General features: G+C 41.2%; 1 protein-coding gene across 1 annotated transcript; it reads right to left on the minus strand.

Moving 5' to 3' along the window:
• Nucleotides 1–1239: 1239 nt before the first annotated feature.
• Eif2d (eukaryotic translation initiation factor 2D) lies at nucleotides 1240–21740 on the minus strand. The gene is made up of 15 exons (XM_046452283.2): nucleotides 21533–21740; nucleotides 20490–20680; nucleotides 18998–19081; nucleotides 18424–18514; nucleotides 14643–14750; nucleotides 12168–12412; nucleotides 11597–11714; nucleotides 9726–9771; nucleotides 9245–9348; nucleotides 8974–9123; nucleotides 8506–8595; nucleotides 7199–7294; nucleotides 5903–6023; nucleotides 3304–3478; nucleotides 1240–1426 (listed from the first exon to the last, which is right to left on the minus strand). The coding sequence occupies exons 1-15, from the start codon at nucleotides 21586–21588 to the stop codon at nucleotides 1356–1358; spliced, it is 1746 nt and encodes a 581-aa protein (XP_046308239.1). The 5' UTR covers nucleotides 21589–21740; the 3' UTR covers nucleotides 1240–1355.
• Between the last annotated feature and the right edge of the window lie 1945 nt (nucleotides 21741–23685).

Raw genomic sequence — 23685 nt, forward strand, 5'->3', positions numbered from 1 at the left:
ACAACCTCTGTGAACCTTCAATACCTCCAAGATTGTGCAAAACAGATCATGTTTGTAAGGAACTTTGTACAGTACCACAAGTTATTTGTATTCATATTAAGGACCTTATTTTGTTCTACTGTACATATTCTATTCCCTCAGATCAGATTCTGGCTTTGTTGTACTAGGATCCTCTTTGGGGTCAGTTTCTAGAAGTCCTTTTCTGGTTCTATATGCTCAGGCCAGTAGAGACAGGATTAGTGAAATTAAGGACTTGATTTACCAGTGAAAAAGGCTATTCTGGAACTGAGAGCAAACGGTGGGGGACCCCATACACATCTTCACACCCATCTCTTTCCTCCTTTTCAAGCCTCAGATGGGTAATCTGTGGAGGCTGTGAATGGCCTTGCAAGTCTCAGTTTTTTTAAAAAAGTGAGATGGGAAAGAAAAAAGGAAGTATATTGAAGTGTAATTGTTTCTTGATGGTAAAATCAAGAACTATTTAAGGAGTTTAGTGCCACTCTTGTTCCTATTGTATGAGGAGAGCTATGGTCACAGAAATGACTTCTACTAACTGAGGAAGGGGAGAGCAATGGTTCTGGATATGTTCTGGCATCCAGTGATCCCTTTAGAATTGGACAAAAGCATGGTTCCTTTCTTAGGAAAATGTCATACGAATCTTGTTCAGACTTTCTGAAGACCTCTTCTGTGAACCCCAAGCTAAGAAGGCAGGGCTAAAGAAGACATTTGTGGGCTAAGACACTTCCCTGTAGCAAAGGTCTCACCTCGAAGTTACATTATAAACCTAGTTTTTAGTGGCAGTGTGCTAAAGTTGGGGGAAAATCAAAGTCATACAGAAACCCATATTGTTATGTCTTTCTATCCTAAATCTGCTACAATTTAGAGTCAATTCTTTCCTCTGTTGCCTTGATTGATGGCCACAGACAGGTTCTACTTTCTGAATGACTAACTTTTAGAGATGTGAAGGGACTATGTGGGGATTAGGAGGTTAACTAGGTAGTAGGAGCAGATAAACAAGAGGCCATGAACTATTTGGGAGAGGGGCTTGAGAAACAGGAAGTCTTTGAATGGGCTATCCTAACTTGAAAGCAGGAGCCAACTGAACATCAAAACCACTGAATGGAACAAAAGCATCACACAGCAGCTTCTTCTGTTGATTTCAAGTGCTTCTGACTTTAAAAGTTAGTACATTTTTCATTAAGTGGAGGAAACAAGAAGGGAGTCAGATTTAAATCGGGATTTAAATTTTTGGTAAAGAATTATATTTTTTATTCACAAAATCTGAAAATGCTCATATAAATTACCAGCTCAGGGCTTGGATTTCCACTGGATCCACTGCATGAAACAATAGTGTGTCACTTCTTCTTGCCAGGTTTGGGGGCCTTTTCTAGGCCTTGGATGTGTTTTCGAGGGAGATGATATTCTTCTACAATCCAAAAAGCACAAACTGCTCAGTGGAGCAGGAACTCACTCTCCCGCTCCCCACCAGCCCTACCATGATTTCTCCTTTGTCTCACAATGTCACTCCTTGGCCTGGCCCATGGCCCACACCAATCTCCCAGCCCTCTTTGCCCCAGTATTCTTGCTATCAAGACTCTGCTCTAATTATTCCCAACTCAGGATATGTTTGTCTACATCCGGCTGAAGCTCATCTTCCTGGGACTGCCTTTTGAGATGAACCATTTACCCCACACCTCAAAGCCCAAGTTCATTCTTCAGTAATTTTCATATGGCCATCTGCCTTCCAGGTTCGCTGGAAAATAGTACTTCTAGTTTTCTTACGGAAGAGAATGTATGTGACTGTGTTCAACTGTGTGCCTGTCTATTTTCCCCTGTGTTTCTACTCAGCACCTCTCACATGGGTTTCTTCACATGAAGGGGCTCAAACCTGCAAGTCAGTTCTTGGTACTTCCTAAGATCATAAAATAAATTTGCTTATTGAGCATTTACTATGTGCCAAGCCCTGAAGATGTGACAAGCATGAAAAATACAAGGTGACTGCCTCAAGGAACATAGTCTAACAGACAGCTCAGACATTAGAAAGTATTAGCCAAGCTATAGACACCAGCCAGAAATATAAACACAATTGGGAAGTGCTACATCAACCATTTTAAAAATGCTCATTTAAGGAAAAGGATAGGGCCCCTGAGGTGGGCCAATGAGGGCAGGCAGATTCAGGCTGTGGAAGGGCATGTGAGCCAAGGGGACAGTCCAGGTGAATACAGGAAAAGTGTGATATGCTTTCTGTATTTGGGGAACAACAAAGGATTGGCAAGACTGAGGCTGAGACAGTGTGGGAGCCATGAAAAGCCTGGGGGAAAGCTTGGGGTCAGGCTAGGACAGACTAGGTAACAAGTTCAGGAGTTAACTCTGAAGGCACTGAAGAGGCATACAGAGTTTTTTAGAGGGGAGTGATGTGACCATATTTGTTTTAGAAAGCTGACCCGGGAAGTGACACGGAGAATGGTTTGAATTGAGACAAGCAGGAGGCTGGCCGGGTGACCCAGTGGGGTAGAAAGAACTTGGGTTCTGGAGAATGAACACATTCTAAGCCCAGGTGCAGCACTTAAGAGTCAGGTGAACTCAGGGCAAGTTAGTGGACCTCTCTGGGCCTCAGTTTCCTCATTTGCAATACAAATAACAGTCCTTCAGCAGCATTATGATTAAGGAGCTGCCTGCCAAAAGTCCAGCAAAGTGCCTAGCATGGTTTGGGTGCTCAATAAATGTTTTATAGAAAAGGGAAGCTCAGGGAGAAAATAAGTGTATATGGTAGAAAAAGTGTTGAATTGGGAAGGGACACAGATCTGGTTCAAACATTGGTTTCACCCCTTGTCAGCTGCTAAAATGACATATACACATGTGTATGTAGGTATGCTTCTCAATTTATGATGGGGTTATGTTCCCCCAGAAAAACATTGTGAATGGAAAATATGGTTAAATAAAAAATGCATGCATTACACCTAACCCACCAAACACCATAGGTCAGCAGCACCATCCACTGGAGTACCTGTTGTTTGCCTCTGTGATCACATGATTAGGAGCCTCTCAAGAGAGTATCGAGGGGATATGGAGATCCTAGTAAAAGCTCAAAATTCAAATCCTGAAGCAGTTTCTACTGAATGTGTATCACTTTGGCACATTATGAAGTTGCACAATTGGTAAGTCAAGGACCTGTGTGTGTGTGTGTGTGTGTGTGTGTGTGTACATATATACAGGTATCAAGATAACTACACCAAGGTAAGTTGGCAGGAAGATCTTTGCCAAACTAGCCCAGTGCCAATGCTCTTTGGAGGAGATGCTCACCAAGCAACAGCCAGCCAAGGTGGTGCACTTGGTTTCCCTGGATCTGCACCTGCAGGCTGTCCTTGGCCCCGGGGGCAGGAGTGACGGTGGTGCTGGCCTGACATCGTTGCTGGAGGATGGCAGCCACTGAGTATGGGTCCAGACCATAGGGTTCCAAGTTCCGGACCACAGTCACCTGAGGGGGGTGGACAGTGAGGACAGTAGACTGATGGTGGTGCTGACTGCACATCCTCCCCTCCATAGGGCTTTCCAGAGCCTCAATAGCCTCCTCACCCTCAGTATTCTCTGAGGGCTCACCATCCTTATCACCATGGTACTTTTCTTATTTTGAGCTTCTAAAACGATTCTGTCTACTCCAACCAATTATTATTTTTATTTTTATTTATTTTTTTGGTACTGGGGGTTGAACCCATAGGCCTTTAACCATTGAGCCACATCCCCAGCCCTTTTTAATATTTATATTTTAGTTTTTAGAGACAGGGTCTCACTAAGTTGCTGAGGCTGGCTTCCAACTCACAATCCTCCTGCCTCAATCTCCTGAGCTGCTGGGATTACAGGTGTACACCACCAAGTTCAGTTCCATCTAATTATTGTGTTATATATTTAGGGGGATAGATACTCTCTATCCACATATAACATATGATGTATACTTCTTTACCATGGAGAATTTAAAACATAAATAAAAGTAGAACAGTATACTGAACCTCATCTGTACCCAATATCAGTTTCAACAATTAGCAACTCATAGTCAATCTCGATTCATGCACATCCCCATTCATTCCCAACTTCTCCAGTACTTTAAAGTAAATCCTTCCAGCAAATCCTTATTTCACCTATAAATATTTCAGTATTAACTTACAAAAGATAGGGATCTTTTTAACATAAAAATGAGGGGACTAGGGATGTGGCTCAGTGGTAGGGCACTTGCCTGGCATGTGTGAGTCCCTGATTTTAATCCCTAACACTGCCAAAAAAAAAGATAACTTAAAAAAGAAACAATAAGCACATGTATAAATAAATTAACAATAATTATTCTAGATAGCAACAGTTGCACTTTTCTATTTTTATCAACTTCACAAATAAGAATGTAACATTCACATAATAAATAAATATATTAATCCTTTTTTGAAGTTATTAATTTTTATTTTGGTACCAGGGAATGAACCCAGTAGTACCTTACCACTAAGCTATATCCCCAGTCCTTTTTTATTTTTTGAGACAGTTCTTGCTAAATTGCTGAGGATCTCACTAAATTGCCAAGGCTGGCTTCGAACTTGTGATCCTCCTGCCTCAGTCTCCCAAGTCTCTGTAATTATAGGCATGTGCCACCATGCTCAGCTATCCTTTAAAAAAAAAAAAAATCACAATTCTGGCCAGGTGTGGTGGCTCATGACTACGAGCGTAGTAACTCAAGAGACTGAGGCAGCAGGATTGCAAGTTTGAGGTCAGCCTCAGCAACTTAGTGAGACCCTATCTCAAAATAAAATAAAAGGGCTAGGTGTAGCTAGTGGTAAATCACCCCTGGGTTCAATCCTTAGTATCACCACTGCACCCCCAAAATAAATAAATAAATAAAATACACATCAGGTAGCCAACCCCCTCCCTGATGCATGAGTCCCCAACTATACTTTCTCCCAACAAGTGATCACCTAATCTTTGCTTAGAGACCTCCATAAAATAACTACTTCATGAAGCATCAATTTCAATTTTGGACAATTCTAATTGGCATTTTAATAGAAAATTAGTGTTTAATACATTCACATACAACATAAATTGTTTAGTATAATGTATGGCACATAAATAATAAATAGTGACTTTCTAATTATTATTAAAGCTATTATGACTGGTTGTCATTTATTGACTGCTTATTTGCCAAGTACTATTCTAAGTGCTTCACTCATGCATATTCTTTCATTGGATCCTCATAAAGTAGGTATTACACAAGGTAGGTAAATATCTCCATTTTTTACATAAGAAAATTCAGACAAAAGGAAATAAAGTAACTTGCTGAGGTCAAAAAGTGAGGCAAAGGCTGTATTTGTACTCAGGTCTAATTCCAAAGCACATGCTTGTAACCAGATGCTTCTGAAAAGTTCTCTTTTGAACTTAGGTTCAAACAGATATCGGGATTCCTACCCAATAATCCTATGTCTGTCTTCTCAAGGCTTACAGAATAAGAGAACCACTTTTGCAAAGGACAGCTTTTCACATATTTGAGGATAGATACTGTTTGTTCACCACAACTTTGTGTTGTCAAGCTAAATATATTCAGTTCCTTAGCAATATTTTTTTTTTTCATTGAGCAAAGCCCAAGAGGTAATAGAACAACATGTTGTTAAGGGGTGAAAGCCTATAATGTAATACCAAGAAAAAAAATTTTAAATAAAATCTTATTTTCTTTTGGAAACAGGTTCTAAGCAAGTTTCCTAGCACAAAATCCTAGTGGGCAATAAGGAAACAGGGTCAGCTCAACCTATTATACAGCATCCGACCCAGGTTTCAAGTCAGTCTAAAAACTTCTAATCATACTAGAGAGACTAGAACTTAGCAGGGACATTAAATCCTCCTCCTCAAACTTTATGTCTTTTTAAAAAATTACCTTTTTATTAGAAGCCCTCTGTGCAAGGGTGATGTCAATTGGACAGATTTTCCCTTTCTTCACAATGGGCTCTTGTCCAGGAAAGGTCACTTGATAGGCAGGCTGTAATTTTTCCAAACACCTGAAATGAGAATTATGAGTCATAAACTGATTGAGCCAACAGAACCCATCTCATCATACTGCACTACCAGCAGGCGCGTGGGTATAAGCAGATCTTGTAGGTAGGGTTTGCAACTTGGCTGTGTGTCGGAATCATTCAAATCACCTAGGGAGCTGCACCAATCTAGTCAGTATTTCTGACCAGAAATGTATATCTTTTAACACTCCCCCAATGAGCAAAGTTGAGACCCAAGGAGCATCAATGACTTCAGATCCTGCAAACTGTCCATTGGTCTGGCCTTCTGAGACTCTGCGAGTTTGGAGGTTACTACCTGTCTCAAGAACATAACTCACCCAGCTTTGCCTCTGAGTATGGCTTCACATTTTTAACATGTTTTAATAATGTGTTTTTTAATAGAACACCTTTATCACAAGGAATTTATACACTTACCTCATCAAATTTTCTCCTGGTGTCATACAAATCAGAATTGACACACTTTTCTATAAAGAGCCACACAAAAAATATTTTAGATTTTATAGGCCATCTGGTCTATACCAACTACTCAATTCGGCCATTATAGCAAAGCATTCTGTACACAACACATAAATGAGAACAGCTGTGTTCCAATTAAACTTTATTTACTGAAACAAGTAGCAGGCCAGGTTTGGCCCACAAGCTGTAGTTTGCTGACTCCTGATATAAATTATTTTTAGTTATGGTTCTGTGGAAAAGAACTATTAAGAATCTTTCCTGGGCTAGGGTTGTAGCTCAGTTGGTAGAGTGTTTGCCTAGCATGGGTGAGGCACTGGGTTCAATCTTCAGCACCACATAAAAATAAATAAATAAAATAAAGGTATTGTGTCCAACTATAACTAAAAAAATATTTTAAAAAATAATCTTTCCTTTGACTACTTTAGACAATTCCCTCCAGTCTCTTGCTTCTCCTGTCAAAATTTTTATCTTTAATTATGTTCCTTTTCTTTCTTCCTCTTAAGTTTTTGTATGTCTTGTCAGCTCCAATTGTCCCAATGAACCTCCACATTAGAATTGCTCAAGCCTGTGTGTATGTAGACTGACATGATTTGAATTACAGAAAGAAAGTCATAGACTATGAGAATGATGATGTTGAAATTCAACATGTTAGATATTAAGTGAAGAGAAGAGAAAAGTTGGAGAGGGGGCAGCCAATCTGTTACCTGGTCAGGAGACTGTCCCATGGAAGCTTCACAACTGTGTGCTGTTCATCTTTCTCTAAGATGCAGTCACAAAGGATGGGATCCAATTTCACCAGACTATAGAGAAAGAAGAAACAATACAGAAATCTAAGACTCAAGCCTTCTGATCCAAGAGCTGACTCAAAATTTCTCTCGTGTGTCTTTTATTGTCATTTAGGATGAGACTGAGTTGTAGAAAGAGTTTATCAGGCAGGATGCTCTATTGGTGCAAATGCAAGTTCACTTTCCTAGGAAGAAGAGCAGGTCGGGAAAGGGAATGTGGGGTAAGATAAATCTGAAGACCGGGATTCTGAGTTCAGTTCTGCTACTAACTAACCATGGAACCACAGCTTTCTAGGTTTAATTTCACAGTATGCTGACAAGGAAGGAAGACAGAAAGCAGGGAAGTAAATACTAACTACCCCAGTATGATCATTACACCCTGTACACACGTATTGAACTATCACACACTACTCCATAAATTTGTACAATTAAAATAATAACCTAGAGCTCAGGGTATAGCTCAGTGGTAGAACACTTGCCTAGCGTGAGTGAGGTCCTGGGTTCTACCCCAGCACCACAATCAATCAATCAATAAATCAATAAATAAAAATAAGTAAACAAAGTTAAATATTAAAAAAAGAGAGCATTAAATGAGGCTGGGGAGTCTCAACTTTCTAAGCATGACAGTGACTTTTTAAGTAAAAAACAAAAAAATTAATGGAACTCTCTCCATCTGGTAGCATACTCTCTATGTCCACTTATTATGAAAATGATATACAAAAAAAGAAAACAATACCAAAAAGCAACAATGATTTCGGATAAAATTTGTTTAAATTGTGGCTTCTTTGTCTTCTATTTCAAAAATTCTATGGCTACAGAATGACTGGTCCTTTATAAGGCTCTTTTTAAAAAAACTATTATTGGTGTATAACTATACATAATAGTAGGACTAGCTGTTATGTATTAGTACATGCACTTAACATAGGTTAACAGTTTTTTAAAGTGAATTCTATTCTTCACAACAGCCATATGCACTTAAAGATCAGAGGTGGATGTACCCAAGGAGGTACTGTTTACTCAGTCTGTAGTCAATGTTGACAATACTCACAGATCTGAGCACCCTAGCTAACAAATCTAGATGCCTACAGTCTGTGGTTTGGAAACACTGGTCTCCCTTGTTTGTAAGATGTTGATATTTTCTATGCCCCAACCCTCCCCAAGTGTATTTATGTTTGCTGAAGATGACAACCTATAAAAGAAAGATATCATTTTCCTCCTCCACTCACTTTTTGTTGTGTGTATCTACCAGCTCATTTTTCTTGGCGTAGTCAATGATGATCGTTCGGACCTCATTGCCCTCAAGAATGCTCCCCTTCCTAGGAAAGGAGAAATGACCAGGGTTAGTGTGAGCTGTGCCAGGAGACAAACTGCAAATACCCAGACTCACTCCCTGCTCAGCAGGACACTTTCCTTAATTGGTTTTTGACCTCTATTTTCTTCCCTTTTCCTGACCAAGGCAAGCACAACTCTGTGAAGGAAAACTACAGAAGAAAACAGAGAGACTTATTCTCTCATTCATCTTAGTGCAAAGAAACATCCTTGTGGAAGAAGGCTTGAAGCTGGATTTAGGAGGATAGGAGACAGGGGCAGAGCAGGTTTTGCCAATCACAGAAGAACACTACTCAGGTTGAGAGAGAGGAAGTGTAGGCCAGAACACCACACAGGCAGAGCAGTGCTGCTCTCCAAAAACTCACTTGTGGCCAGACTCCTGGAAGAGCAGGGTCATGCTGGCTGGGACACAGTAGAGGGGTTTTATGTCTGGAGGGTGATAGGGCTGTTCCCTGCTACCCTCCTGGACAGTCTGGGAGGTCGGGGAGGGTTCGGGTATGATGAAAGATGTGATCCTAAAACCCAGCAGAAGGAAAGAAAAAACACATTTTATACTAGTATCTTGGCAATCCCCAGTCCGTGGCCCAGGTGCCCCAGGGCCCGCTGCACTACAGTGGCCAGGCCCCCTGCACTCACCTTGGGTGCTTCCAGTCCACAGCCACAACGCTCTCCACCCCTTTGCTCAGCTCCTTCACCTGTATAATCTGCTCCTGCTGCATGTGCTGCAGGAACTTAGAGAGCTAGGGGAGACAGGGCCAGTGGGAGGGGACTTCATCAACTCTACAAACATACCGAGCATCTTGGAAGTGCCTGACCAACCTAAGTGGGAACTGGAGGCTACAAGACAGTCCTTGCCCTTATCTAACTATGTATAGGAAGGCCTTTGCTATGCAGATCAGGAACAAGAAATTGCAAGAAACTAACAGGGGTATTCTGTCACAAATCTAATTAGATATAAAGGGGTCAAGAGGGGAGAGGGTGCCCCCCAATCTGGCTCAGCCCAGGGAATGTGTTTATTCTCCCTTAAATAAAAAACTTAATTTTAGCCTGAGCCCTAGTGTCCATCATATGTCCCTCCACAACTCTATGTGGGTATGCAGAGAAGGCACCTGCTTACCTTTTTGTAGCTTGACTTCTTTATGTCCAGTTGTCGTCCTTCAGGGCTGACGGCAGATGGAAAAGGCAAGTTAAGCCAACAGAGAAGTAATGGCGGGACCTGCCTGACATGAAGACAAAGGCCTTTTTCCTCAGCCTTCTTCCCCAACACTCAGAGAGAAGCCACTGTTCTAGAACTCTGCCTGGTGGCAGCATTGGAGAGGAATGCCCAATAGCACTTTCCATAAAGATGCAGTGTTTCTGTGCTCTCTAGTGTGGTAGCCATCTATGTGGCTATTAAGTACCTGAAATGTGCCTACTGTGACCAAGGACCTGAATTTTAAATTTTATTGTCTTTCAATTAATTTAAACTTAATTGGTCACATGTGGCTAGTGGCTATTGAATTGGATATAGCTTCAGATTCCTCTCAACCCTTCCATGGCCTCAAAAGTTCTACTTCAAGGTGAACCTTTCCAACAGCAAGGTCACACTGCGGACTGCCAGATCTTGAGCAGGGTTCAACAAAGTTGAACAGGGTACACCCTGGAACCCAGTCCAGTAATATCTATTGCCTATGGATGGTCACATTAGTATAAATAGTGGGAAAAGAAGGTACAAGAGACTGACCTAAAATATTGACTCCCTGTTCTTTTACAGAAAAGATTCCTGTTATAGAGTAATTTGTTTGGGGATAAAAGAGTCCTAATGAAAGCTATAAATTTTTCCTCCCCTCTGAACTTAAACCTCTCCCAAAATGTCATATTCAACAATACCAGGGAGCCCTTCTAGAAGGTTCTCCAGTTTAACAACTCTCTTAAAGGATACTTAGGACTCCTTTCTCTGTTACTTATAACCCAGTAAGGTCAGGACAAATTACCAAGAATCTCTTCACATACTCTAGATGTCACACTTGCACACTAAGCCTTTAAAGCAGCCCACATGTTCATGGGAAAGAGACCAGATTAGAAACCACTTTTTAAAAAGTCAGCAAGAGCTGGGCATAATAGCACATGTCTGTAATCCTACTATCTTGAGAGGCTGAGGCAGGAGGATTCCAAGTTCAAGGCCATTCTGGGCAATTTACTGAAACCTTATCTCAAAATAAAATAAAAAGGGCTGGGGATATGGTTCACTGGTTGAACATTTGCCTAGCATATAAAAGCCTTGGGCTTAATTTCCGGTTCTGGAAAACACAAAGCAGGATGCTCAGAAAGAAGTTCAACTTTAGGATGAAAATGAATAAGCAAATTTCCTGAAATAACAGTATCTAATGAGTGCCTGTTTTATATCAGGTTGTGTAATCTTTACAGCAATTCAATGAGTACTGGAAATTGGGGCTCAGAGAAACCCAGTAACTAATTGAAATCTGCCTTGGTCAAATACCCTGAGGAGCTAGCAAGAGTGTTCACATAGCTGTCTTCTAAATCAAGCTTCTGTTCATGTGTAACACTGCCTTTCCTGATGGCCTATCATGGGTAAGGTGGGGTCCTCACACCTATTCTTCCTCTTAATACAACCTGATATGGTCCACTTACTTTTCAGAAGTATGAGGGTATGAAACATTCTAGAAGAAGTCTCCTGACAAGAGGCTGCCTGGAGACTCTTCCTGTGCCTGAACATGTTGACTAATACGTGAGAAACAGCCCAGAACCACCACAGCAGAGGCAGCATTCAAAGATCTTAGGAATTTCAACCTTCCATTTCCTCAACATCCTTCACTGGCTAGATTTAAGTTTTTAAAACCCAGAACCAAATCTGCTTACCAGACCCACCATTCTACCCACAGCATGTCATTCCACCAGTTCCTCATTAGTCCTGCCCTGCTCTGCCTTACTGCCAAGGAACAAAAGACCCAGACCCTGGCCTCCAGCCCACATCAGTGCCTTCCATACCAGCAAGAAAACATGTGGCTGCCCAGCAAAGTGCTGGTGAGTAACGGAAGGTCAGCCTTTCTGACTCTGCATTTCAAAGCATGCAAGAAGCACTGCTGCAACAGTTCGTCCATTTGCTCTGCAAGGAAAAGACAAGAAATACATCCTTTATAGAATACCTGGTACAGTACAAGAAACCTCTCTGGCCCAGCTCCATCCCCACCTAACCCTTGGCTCTTGAGTAGGACCCACACCCAGGTACCAAAGCTTTCAATCTCTCGAGCACTGAACCTGCAAAGAAGGCTGACCCCAGAGAAGGAGTTAAGCTACAAAGTCCCACAAAGCCAGGGGCATTCACCCAGAGAAATCAGACCCAGAAGAAACCCTAGGGGGCTCTCTAGCTGCAAACAGTCCAAGTGCTAGGGCAGACTGGCACCCAAGGAGACATGACTTCTGTGGAATGAACTCCCAGAACAGGTCACAAGGTTACTGTACCACCTTCACAAAAATAACTCTGCTGTGCTCTCCCAGAACATCAGTGCCACTCTAGTCAGCAGGGGAGGGGATGGGCCTTCTACTCCCAGAGCCACACCTTGAAGAGGTCTGCTGTCTGTGGAGTCTTGGCTCAGGACCCCAGCACTGGTGTCCTCTGAGGTTTCTGAGAGGGACTTCTCCTCACATGCCTGATGAACCTCCCCATTTTCTTCCTCCTTCCCCTCCAGAGTCAGGCATCTCAGATCTTCCTGAAAGGTAGAGTCCACCTTCTCTTCACTAAGATCTGCAGGATCCAATACCAGTGGAGCAATTGAAGGTGGAGAGGACTTGTCTCCAGATCGCCTAGAAAAATCTTATATCAGAAACAGCAAGCAGCAGCCACAGCACTCCCCTTCCCTGGTCAGGGAGGAGTTAGCTAGGAGCTCAGGCTAGCAAGAGCCAACAGTAAGAGCATCCTGGAGAGAGCAAAGGGCCTGGGCTCTTATCTCAATTCGTTCCATTCAATTATGGACCCAGAAAAATTCCAGGCCTTGGTTTCTGCATCTCTGAAATGAGGAGAATAATTCTTGCCTCCTCTTTAGCCCAAGGGAATAACTGTATTATTAATAGAGCTCCTAAGACCGAGAAAGATTAAAGAAAGAGCTGCTTAAGATAAACCCATAAAATTACTTCTTTTATATGAGCAAAAAATAATAAACCATTTTGAATTAAGTTACAAGATTAAGATTGCAAATGTATCTATAGTCCCGGTTTGGTGAACCTCAAACCCAGGGTTCAGTCTATGTAACAAATTACAAATACCTAGACTGCTCAAAGGATACAGAATCAGTGTTAAATCAAATGCAATCTAACTTGCAAAGTCAAGATTACTATGGTTTATTCCCAAACCTCAGGAAGACAAGAAAAATAATTGATGCCACCCAGCACAGTGTACAGGGAGGTAAAAGGCTTTATCTTGGCCAAGATTATGTCAATCAAACCAAGTTTTAACTGATAGTTACAGCAAGGCTTATTAACTTTTTTTTTTTTTTTTTAAACTGGGGATTGAACTCAGGGGTACTTGACCACTGAGCCACATTCCCAGTCCTATTTTGTATTTTATTCAAAGACAAGGTCTCACTGAGTTGCTTAGAACCTCGCTTTTGCTAAGGCTGGCTTTGAACTCTTGATCCTCCTGCCTCAGCTTCCCAAGCCACTGGGATTATAGGCATGTGCCACTGCACCCAGCTAGCATTTTTAATAGTGACACCAAATTGAACGTTTAAGCTATTCTGATTGGGTAAATTAAAAAAAAAATTTAATAATTTTTTTAGTTGTCAATAGACCTTTATTTTATTTATTTATATGTGGTACTGAAAATTGAACTCAGTGCCTCACACATGCTAGGCAAGTGCTCTACCACTGAGCTACAACCCGAGGCCTAAAAACAAAGTGTTTTCAAGTTGAGGTGGAAGGGAGAGGCAGTTGCTGATAAAACAACTTAAGATATGACCTTGATTGCTATGGCCCAGACTGAGAATTAGAAAACAAATTTTTGGTAGGTGTGGTGGTGTTTACCTACAATCTCAGTGACCTGGGAGACTGAGGCAAGAGGATCAGGATCATAGTTCAAAGCCAGCCTCAGCAACTTAGTGACACCCTAAGCAATGCAGTAGGACCCTTTCTTAAAATAAATAATAAAACAGGGATAGAGTTGTAGCTCAGTATGCCCCTGGGTTCAATCCCCAGTACACAAAAAGTCCCCCCAAAACAATAGAACAACAATGAAAAAAGGTTCTAGGAGAATGTCACTCATCTGCCCTCAAATATATGTTTAAATTTTTTTTTTTTTAATTTTGATTAAAGAGGCTAATGAGGTTGTAACCTCCAACAAAGTAGGGCTGAGCCAACACTTATAAAGTGAACAACCAAGACTGGACTAGAAAATGTAAGGAGAAATCTATACCAACAGGCCACAACACTTGGCTTAAAGACCGGTTTAATACTACTTTTGAGAAAAACACTATTTACTGTTTTCATTAAATAAGAAAACAAAATAAACAAAAGAAAAAAATTAAAAACAGGAAATGAACTAGCATATGGCTCTGGAAAGCAACTGTTAGCCAGAATATTTTACTTCCATAATGAGAGACGAAGATCTTAGAATGGGATTGAATAATACAAGAGTAATTAGTCATCATCCTGGTGTCTAGAGTCTACCCTGCTTTTACTTGGATTCCAAAGTACTCATCCCAGAGTCAGATGCTAAGATGTCATCGCAGATTAGGCCAGACTGACTAGAACTAAAAAAAAAAAAAGAATCACCCCTACTAAAGGACAGAATGGCCAACCCGGAGATCCTCTTCCAGGTCTAGGAGTCTAAAATTCACCCAGAAAATAAAATTCATTCCAATTTTTTTGTCTGAACAGGCAAAGAAAGTTTTTTTTCCCCACATCTGGCCAGGAAATGATGATCTGGGGTCAGCAATTTGACTAAGGACCTGGCTAGGAACAATACTTTGCTATTTCTTAATCCCAGGTTCTATCTCCACCTACTTCAGCTCCCTGTAAGCAGAAAAAATGCTGTACCCACCACAAGTGATCCTGGTAAGTGTGGAGCACAGAAAAGCCCCTTCCCTTCAGACCTGAAGTCAGCATCTCAGCAGTGGACATGGCAGCTACTCCGATTGCTATAGGGGCTCTAGGAAGAAAAAGGCCAGAGACAAGGGTCAGGGAAAGTCTACCAGGAGGGCACATGTTCACACTGTCTTTCCTCCTACGTGGTCACTAGTATCACAAAATTTTGAGTCATTAAGTCCACTCTCAATTTTCTTCACATTATCTATAAATATTACTTTCAAACACTCTTGACCAAACATTGTCCTTCTAAGTATTTCTCTCCTGACATGATCACTGGCTCTGTTTTATACCTATTATCAATTAAACCCAGGCAGCCTTAGAAGGGTAATGGGAGTTCCCTTCCTTTAATTTCAAAAATATAAATGGTCTCCTCTACCTTAAAGAAATTATAGCCATCATCCTATAAGGAGGTTCTCTGGAGGAGAAATCTATACTAATAGGACACAAACAGTTGGCTAAAAGACCAGCTATACACACTGGCTGAAATAAGCTGCCAGAGATAAGGCTAAGAGATGCCACAGGAAGGAGTTGATCAGTGGAGCTCATGAGAGAAGTTCCTTCTGAGCTGGCTCTTTACCACAGGGCTTGCCCTGTGTAACTGAACATCTGAGAACGGTGTGTTGCCAGGATACCCAAAGCCACATTTCCAGTAGCAGCAAAAACTCCCAAAACCCAAGTGAGAAATGTCTGTCATCCTGGTGTTACTCAATGTTGATCGCACATGGCCTGTGAAAGTGGGTAACCAGGTGGGTAATAGTTGGGGGATTCATAAGCCTGGCAAGGGAGCCTGGATTCAAGGGCAGAGATCCCAATAGCTGAACTTAAATTATATTTTACTAAATGTGGTGGCTTCACTTACTGTGCCTACAGATCCGAATCTACCACAGAAACTTTGAATCTGGCTTCTTTCCCAGTTCTTAAAAGAGGGGTCTTTTGATTCTACCCCACCAAGGTTAATGGCTCAAGAACTCCAATTCTAAATGTGACTGTACTTTTAACAAACCCAGTGTGCCCCTATCAATGCCCTGATCCATCCCCAAGCTCCAGCCCCATATATATCCTAAAAGCTAAACTGAGCAGGCCAAATATCCATTTATGTAGTTGAATATAATCTTGCAGGAGAAAACTAATGACACATGATTGTCTTCACCTATATTTCTGCTACAGGTTAAAAAAAAAAAAGGTTTCTAGGTGCTTAGTTTCAAAAACATTCAAGTGAAATGACTAGCTGAAATAAAGATCTTACATACTGACTCCTCTCATGTATACCTCTCCTTCTCTCTCAAAGAAGCAATGATTATCTAGGTATGGTGGCACATGCCTGTAATCCTAGTGACTTGGAAGGGTGAGGCAGGAGGATCACAAGTTTGAAGCCAGCCTCAGCAACTTAGATAGACCCTGACTCAAAATAAAAAAGAGCTGGGATGTAGCTTAATGCTAGAATGCTCCTGGGTTCAATTCCCAGTATCACAAGACAAGCAATGATTAAAATAATGAGATGTCATTTTTCATTTAATAGAACAACAAGATAAAAATGACCCATCAAATCCAGTGTTGGTGAGAGTATAGAAATAGACTCCATATGTGCTATAGGTAGATGTTATGGTTTGGGTGTGAGGTGTCCCGAAAAGGTGCCCATGTGAGACAATGCAAGAAGGTTCACAGAAGAAACGATTGGGTTGTAAGAGTCTTAACCCAATCAGTGAATTAATTCCCTGACAGAGTTTAACTAAGTGGTAACTGAAGGTGGGTAGAGTGTGGCTGAAAGAGGTAGGTCACTAGGGGTATGGTATGCCTTTGGGGTATATATTTGGTGAGCTGAGCTTAGTCTCTCTCTGCTTCCTGATTATCATGTGAGCTGCTTCCCTCTGCCACACTCTTCTGCCATGATATTCAGCCTCACCTTGGGCCCTGAGGAATGGAGTCTGCTGTCTATAGACTTGAGACCTCTGAAACCAAAAGCCCCCAAATAAACTTTTCCTCCTCTACAGTTGTTCTGGTCAGATCTTTTAGTCATAGCAGCAAAAAGGTTGACGAAAACAGTAGGAATGAAAACTGTTACTGTTTTTAAAGGGAAGCAGAACAGATCTTTAGCTTAACACTTCTTCTTTTCAGTATCTGTTCTAGAAAAATATTGACACTGGAATCCCTAGAGGCATCAAGAAGATATTGTTTGTAATAGAGACAAATTAGAGGCAACCTCAATGTCCACCAACATGGGAGGTGTCCACCACATAGCAGGTAAAAAGATTTGACAGAAATCTGTTTATATAGAAATGGAAAATGTCCACACTATATAAGTGAAAAACAAAACATAAACATATTATTTTGTATCTCAATACATGTATTCAAATCATGTTTTGTTTTATTTGAAGTGCTTAAACCCAGGGCCTCTGCCAGGGATGGTGGTGCTCACTTGTAATCCCAGCAGCTCAGGAGGCTGAGGCAGGAGGGTCAAACTTTGAGACCAGCCTCAGCAACTTAATGAGACTCTGTCTCAAAATAAAAAGGGCTGGAGATGTGGGTATGTGGCTCAATATCCTTGGTACTAAAAAACAAAACAAAACCCAGGGCCTCATATATATGCAAGGCAAGCACTCTACCACTGAGCTACACCCTCGGCTCCAAATCATGCATTTTTATATACAAATATATATATGAATTGAAAAGAGCACATCAAAATGATAATGGCTACTTCAGCTGTGTGTGGTGGTACATGCCTGTAATCCCAGTGGCTTGGGAGGCTGAGGCAGGAGAATCGTGAGCCAGCCTCAGCAAAAGTGAGGTGCTAAGCAACTCAATAAGATCTTGTCTCTAATAAAATACAAAATAGGACTGGGGATGTGGCTCAGTGGTCAAGTGCCACTGAGTTCAATCCCCAGTACCTCCCCTCCCAAAAAAAATGATAATGGCTACTTCTAGAAGAAAAGAATTTAGGATGAGGGGGTCTTTTAATTTTTCAGAATTGCTCATACAATTACTTCTTAATTTATTTTTAAAAAGAAGCAGAAAGGTGATGGTTGACTCATCTACAAATGTATTACCTACAGAAGTACTAAAAATTATTCCATTATAAATTAAAATAGTGGGGCTGGCGTTGTAGCTCAGTGGTACAGTGCTCACCTAGCATGCATGAGGCACTGGGTTCGATCCTCAGCACCACATAAAAATAAAATAAAGATATTATGTCCCCCTAAAACTAAAAAATAAACATTAAAGAATGAAATGTCACAAACTGAAGGAGCCTAGAAGACATGGCAACTACATGCAATGTGCTACCCTAGGATGGATCCTTGAATGGAAAAAAGATACTAGTGGAAAAACTGGAAAAATATATTAAAGTCTCTAGTTAACAGTATTGTCCCAATATTAATTTCTTAGTTCTGGTAGCTACACTATGGTTATGTAAGATGTTGCCATCAGTGGAAACTGGATAAAGAGTATTATCAGAACACTGTACTATCTTTGCATTTTTCTAAAAATCTAAAATTATTTTTTAAATAAAACTTTTTTTAAAGGCAGCAGCCACACCAGAGGCAAATACTCTAAGCCCAAATATACAGATACTCCACAGACTTACTGCCATGGTCCCCATGGCTTACTATATGCTTCTTGCAGAAAGACCTGTTTTCTCTTTCAACCTTTTGTCTGTATGTTTTGGATGTTGTCATTTCCCTTCATCTCCCTTTTACCTAGGTTTCCCCCATGAAAGAAATAGCTGCATGATACAGTACCTGTTTCCCACCAAGGCAATGGCACAGAGGTCACCCTTCTGGACCTGAGGCAGACCAGCAGGGGGCACCACTAATCCTGGCAGCATCAAATCTGCATCAAGTAAAAGCATTACAGCTTACTTTCTGTCTCCATCTCAATCCATATTTTACTTCATCATTTTTTATGAAATTGACAAAGAAACACTTACTATGCTATGTTATTTATAATGAAAATTTTAAACAGCAACTTGAGTATCAGCCCTCACTTTAGGGGGGCCAACTGTCACATAGAAGCACCAGGTTGAGTGTCCTAGGCCATTATCTATCTTGTGCTAGTTCCCTAAATACAGTTTATTGACTTAAGTACAGTATATGGTAGTTCATGGTATACCTTAACATCACTTATATAAGGCTACAACAAAGTTGGACAGGCCCAGAGAACTCGTGGAACCAATCCACCAAGGGGTATAACACACACAGAGGAAAAATTCTATTTTTCAACCATATGAACATAAGAAATGCGTAATTTATTTAGTTAATTGACCTTTACTAAGCAGTTTCAGGCAATAGCCAAAATTTAGGAAAATCCTCTTACCTGCTCCCCCAACCAGTTTTTCAAGTACCAGAGGCCATGTTGTAAAGGTTGGTAGAAGATCAGGATAGGACCACAGTGTGTACACTGTACAAAAAAAGACCCAGAAGACACTATCAAAAGGTCAATTTGACAGGGAACTTGCATAATCACATTAATTAGAATACAGAAGGAAACTGAACTCAAAGTTAGAAAAAGAGGTTCTAAAGGGGTGCCAAGAGCTTTCATTCTTGAGGAAAACAGAGACCTAAGGAACTGAGTGTCACCTGAGACCTGAAGGCACCCATTGTTCCCTCTGGATTGCGGCTGCAGAAAATGGTCCCAGTGAATTAAAGTGGAGGCAGAGAACCAATGAGGCTGTCACTTATGACCTAAGAAGTAAGTGACCTAAGAACAGAGTCAGTCTATAAGAAATTTTGAAATTTTTCATGTTTATTATTTTTATTCCATTTCTATAGTGATTAGTAGAGAAGCAGTGGTAGGGGTAGTGGTGGCCTACAGACTACACTGTTGAAGCCAATCTTACTCGAAGAAAATCCCCAAGCAACAAAATAGATATCAGCAGCTAGTGAATCTCTGAGATTGGTGACAAAGAGTGATAGCAAAGAATCCTAGACAAGGGCTGGGGTTGTGGCTCAGTAGCAGAGCACTTGCTTTGCACATGTGAGGCACTGAGTTCAATCTTCAGCAATACACAAAAATAAATAAACAAAATAAAGGTATTGTGTCCAGGTACAACTAAAAAAATATTTTAAAAAAGAATCCTAGACAAACAGTCAGAGTCTAAAAGAGAATCTCTGTAAGATATCCCAACTGAAGCACATCACAAGCTGGATATGTAGCTTAATTAATCCAGCTTTCTTTCCTACCACAGTATTTTTCTTCAGTATCTTAAGAAAATGTTGTTATGGCTAAGAATGGTGCTACATGCCTGTAATCTCAGCGACTTGAGAGGTTGAGGCAGGAGAACTGCAAATTCCAGGCCAATCTCAGCAACCTGATGAAGCCCTAAACAACTTCGCAAAACCCTGTTTCAAAATAAAAAGGGCTGGGGATGTGGCCCATAGGTAAAGTGCCCCTGGGTTCAATCCCCAGTACTAGGAATGAAGGTAGGAAGAATGGAAGGAAGAAAAATCCTGTTATAGATATCTTAAAGAATATTTCTTACATACCCTGAAATTCCATCCTTTGCAAGAACACAGCTCTATCTCTTGTTAATCAACTGGGAACTCCTCTGCATTGCTCCTTTATTTCAGAATTTCCCTCTGTAACCCCTCCACTTTCTTTGTTAGTTCTTCCCCCACCCCTGCCACTCCTTTTTATAGCAGTTTCTGATCTTACAAGATCCAATTCTAGGAACAGTGGGTCTTCAAAGACCTTTAGGAATGGTATTGAGAGATACCATTGTTTGATTTATGGGAGCCATGCTAATGAAACAAGAGAGAGAAGCAGATGTTAGGCAAGGACTACAGTAATGGCCATGCTGTTGCCATACCTGTTGGATATAGATTTTTCTCCAGTTCAAATAGGATGGGGTTACCGCCACTCATATAAACAGTCACTGCATCCCCTTTGTGAGCATACAGCTTCACAATGTTGAGCTCCTCCTTTCCAGGTATTAGCACAGAAACCTGATCAGTTCCGAGGGTGGGGAAGGCAGATGTCACATCAGCCCTAAGTTTTCTCCTGCAGAAAAGCACACCAGTACCATAAATGCTACCTTATGGACTTTAATAAATATGGAGAATTCAGAAGACTCACTATAAAATCATACAGGCCAAGGAAAAACTGCCTAGTTTATTAGGCATACTCTTCCAAAATCCTATTCTCTCTCTCATCTAGTGTCTCCTTTATTTTCACATATTCCTGGGCACATCTTTCCATTTTAAAGATAAGAAAACAGAGACCCAGTGAACAACTAAAGTCATTTGACATAGGAAACCCAGCCCTGCCCTCCTGATTCCATGCCTACACCTTCAGACCCAGTCCCTTCTCATGTTTGATAAATCTGTTAGCTCATAATTAAATAGTTACACCATGGTACCAAGAATGATACCTATAGAACACTGGTTCCAAAATTCCTGATACAATAACTACTTGCGACACTGTCTGAATAGACATGATTCTTACCACATGTGCCTTATCCCCGCCCACCTCACCCTCCAGCTGTCTCTCCCACACACCTCTCCTATAGTTTCAGTTCTCGGACCCCCATCTTTCCCAAGGAGTTCTAAACTCTGCGGAGGGCAAGGGCCTTGAATTCCTTCATTTTTACACCCGCGATAACACCTTACAGTCTGCAGTCAGTAACGCTGAGTTATATTTTCTTTTAATCTCAATAAAATATGCAAAAGAAAGCCTAGGAGATAAATCAGGCCTCTTTTCATTCTCATCTTCAAAACGTAACTAACCTTTCCCTTTGTCTCCTCGGCCTCTGCCCCTGCCCCAGGTCATCTGACCGAGCCCAGGGAGGGCTTTAAGCCGATGGGGCCAGAGATGTCTGAGGCCTCGTGGGCAGAAACCCTTTAGCTCCCTCACCTGTCCGACCCCTTGATGGCCGTGTTGGACTTGACCCGAAAGGCCTTGGCGAACATGTCTGCTGGGGTAGCCGGGGGAAGACAAGAAGAACACAGAAACCAGAGAGTGTCAGGAAAGTGAGACCATGAAGCCTCCCCGGCTTGAGGCCCTGGGGGCAGCCATGCTGGGGGCCCCGCCGCGAAAAGTGCCCGGCTGGAAATCCGGGTCGCGCAGCTTTGCGGCCGTAGTCACTGCGGAGGCTGGCGGCCGCCCCTAGTGGCGAGGCCAGGAACTGAAGCAGGGCCAGGGAGGGGCCCGGGAACATCATAGCCCAGGTCGCTCTGAGCCTGCAGGTCTCTAGGGATCCTACTGCACCAACAGAGCTTTTAGTTCAGTCCTTCCAACCCATTAGCGTTAGATTCTGCGTTGAAGAGAAACCCTGCAAGCTCCAATTCCAAATTGACTCAATTCTGCATAATTAAATGAATTAAGTTTGCAGTCCTTTTGAATGCTTCTCTTCAAGTATTTTATTTAATAATGTAAAAATTGTATTGTAAACTAGAGGCCTCACCTAGGATATTCTTCTCCCTGATTTTTTATTTTTTATTTTTTATTTTTTTGTACTAGAGATTAACCCTAGGATGGCTTTCTCTTTACCTCTGAACTACAACTCCAGTCCTTTTTATTTTTTATTTTGAGACAGGGCCTCCCTAATTTGCTGAGAAAGGCCTTGAACTTGTGCTTCTCCTGCCTCAACCTCTGGAGTACCTTTTGCATGTTAGGCAAGGTCTTTTGCATGTTAGGGTCTTTTGCATGTTAGGCAAGCACTCTACCATTGAGCTAAGCTTTTGCATACTAGGCAAGCACTCTACCAATGAGCTAAGCTTTTGCATGTTAGGCAAGCACTCTACCAATGAGCTAAACTTCTAACCTTCCTCCATAATTTTTAATTTACATAGGTGATAATGATAGTAACACAGAATCCACTCTTGGTTTAGGTTTGCCCCAGGTAGTCAAGCAGCCTGGGCAGGAAGATTTTTGCATGTTAGGCAAGCACTCTACCAATGAGCTAAACTTCTAACCTTCCTCCATAATTTTTAATTTACATAGGTGATAATGATAGTAACACAGAATCCACTCTTGGTTTAGGTTTGCCCCAGGTAGTCAAGCAGCCTGGGCAGAAAGATTAGGTTTCCCTAGAGTAACAACCATGTACCCTGGAGGCAAGGATTTAAACACCTGGGGTCCCTGCCTCTACCTCGTTATAAATTTGCATATTAAAACTTTAGAGTTGTGTGTCCTTTCACCAATAAAAAAAATCCTATTTGCTTAATTCATTGACAGTTGCATAAAGGAGAATTTCACATGAACTGTCCAAAGATAGGCCTCCTGAAGAGACTGCCCTCCACCTACTAAACCTTTGACACATCAGGCCTTTATTCTGAAATACCTCAGTCACAAGACCAAAGTCAGAGGATCCCAGGAGAGAACAATGCCAAGTCTCCTCCTCCTTGAAAACCCACTTGGTCACCTTTGGGGTGTATGATACAGAATTGACAAACCCGAAAGCAACCAAGATATCCTTCGGTATGTAGATGAATAAGTAAACTGTGATCCATCCAACAGTGGAATACCATTCAGTACTATAAAGCTACAAAGTCATGAAAAGACTCCTGCCTCAGCCTCCCAAGCTGCTAGAATTACAGGCAGGTGCCACTGTGCTGGGCAAGAACTAAATTTTGATCCCTACCTTATATGCTATTCAAATATGAACTTAAGACAGATTATAGATCTAAATGAAAAATATGATTCAGAAAACTTCTAAGAATAATGAGACATCTTGTGACCCAGTATTAAGCAAAGACTTTTTAGAAAGGACACAATAATCATGATCCATAAAAATAAATACTGGTAATTTTATTATTTTATTAGTTGCTCAAGACAATACAATGATCTTGACATGGTAATTTTAATTTCATCAAAATTAATAAATTCTGCTCTTCAAAAACATGTTAAGATCTTGAAAATTGCTGAGAGTAGTTACTAAGTGTTCTCACCAAAAAAGAGATAAGTATGTGAAGAAATACATGTGCTAATTAGCTCAATTTAGCCATCCTACAATGGGTAAATATTTTTTTTAAAAAAGCCAGTTATATACAATAAATATATACCAT

The sequence above is a fragment of the Marmota monax genome, unplaced genomic scaffold (genome assembly GCF_021218885.2).
Source record: "Marmota monax isolate L192 unplaced genomic scaffold, Marmota_monax_Labrador192_F-V1.1 WCK01_AAM20220418_F8-fsc00105, whole genome shotgun sequence".
Taxonomy (NCBI): Eukaryota; Metazoa; Chordata; class Mammalia; order Rodentia; family Sciuridae; genus Marmota; species Marmota monax.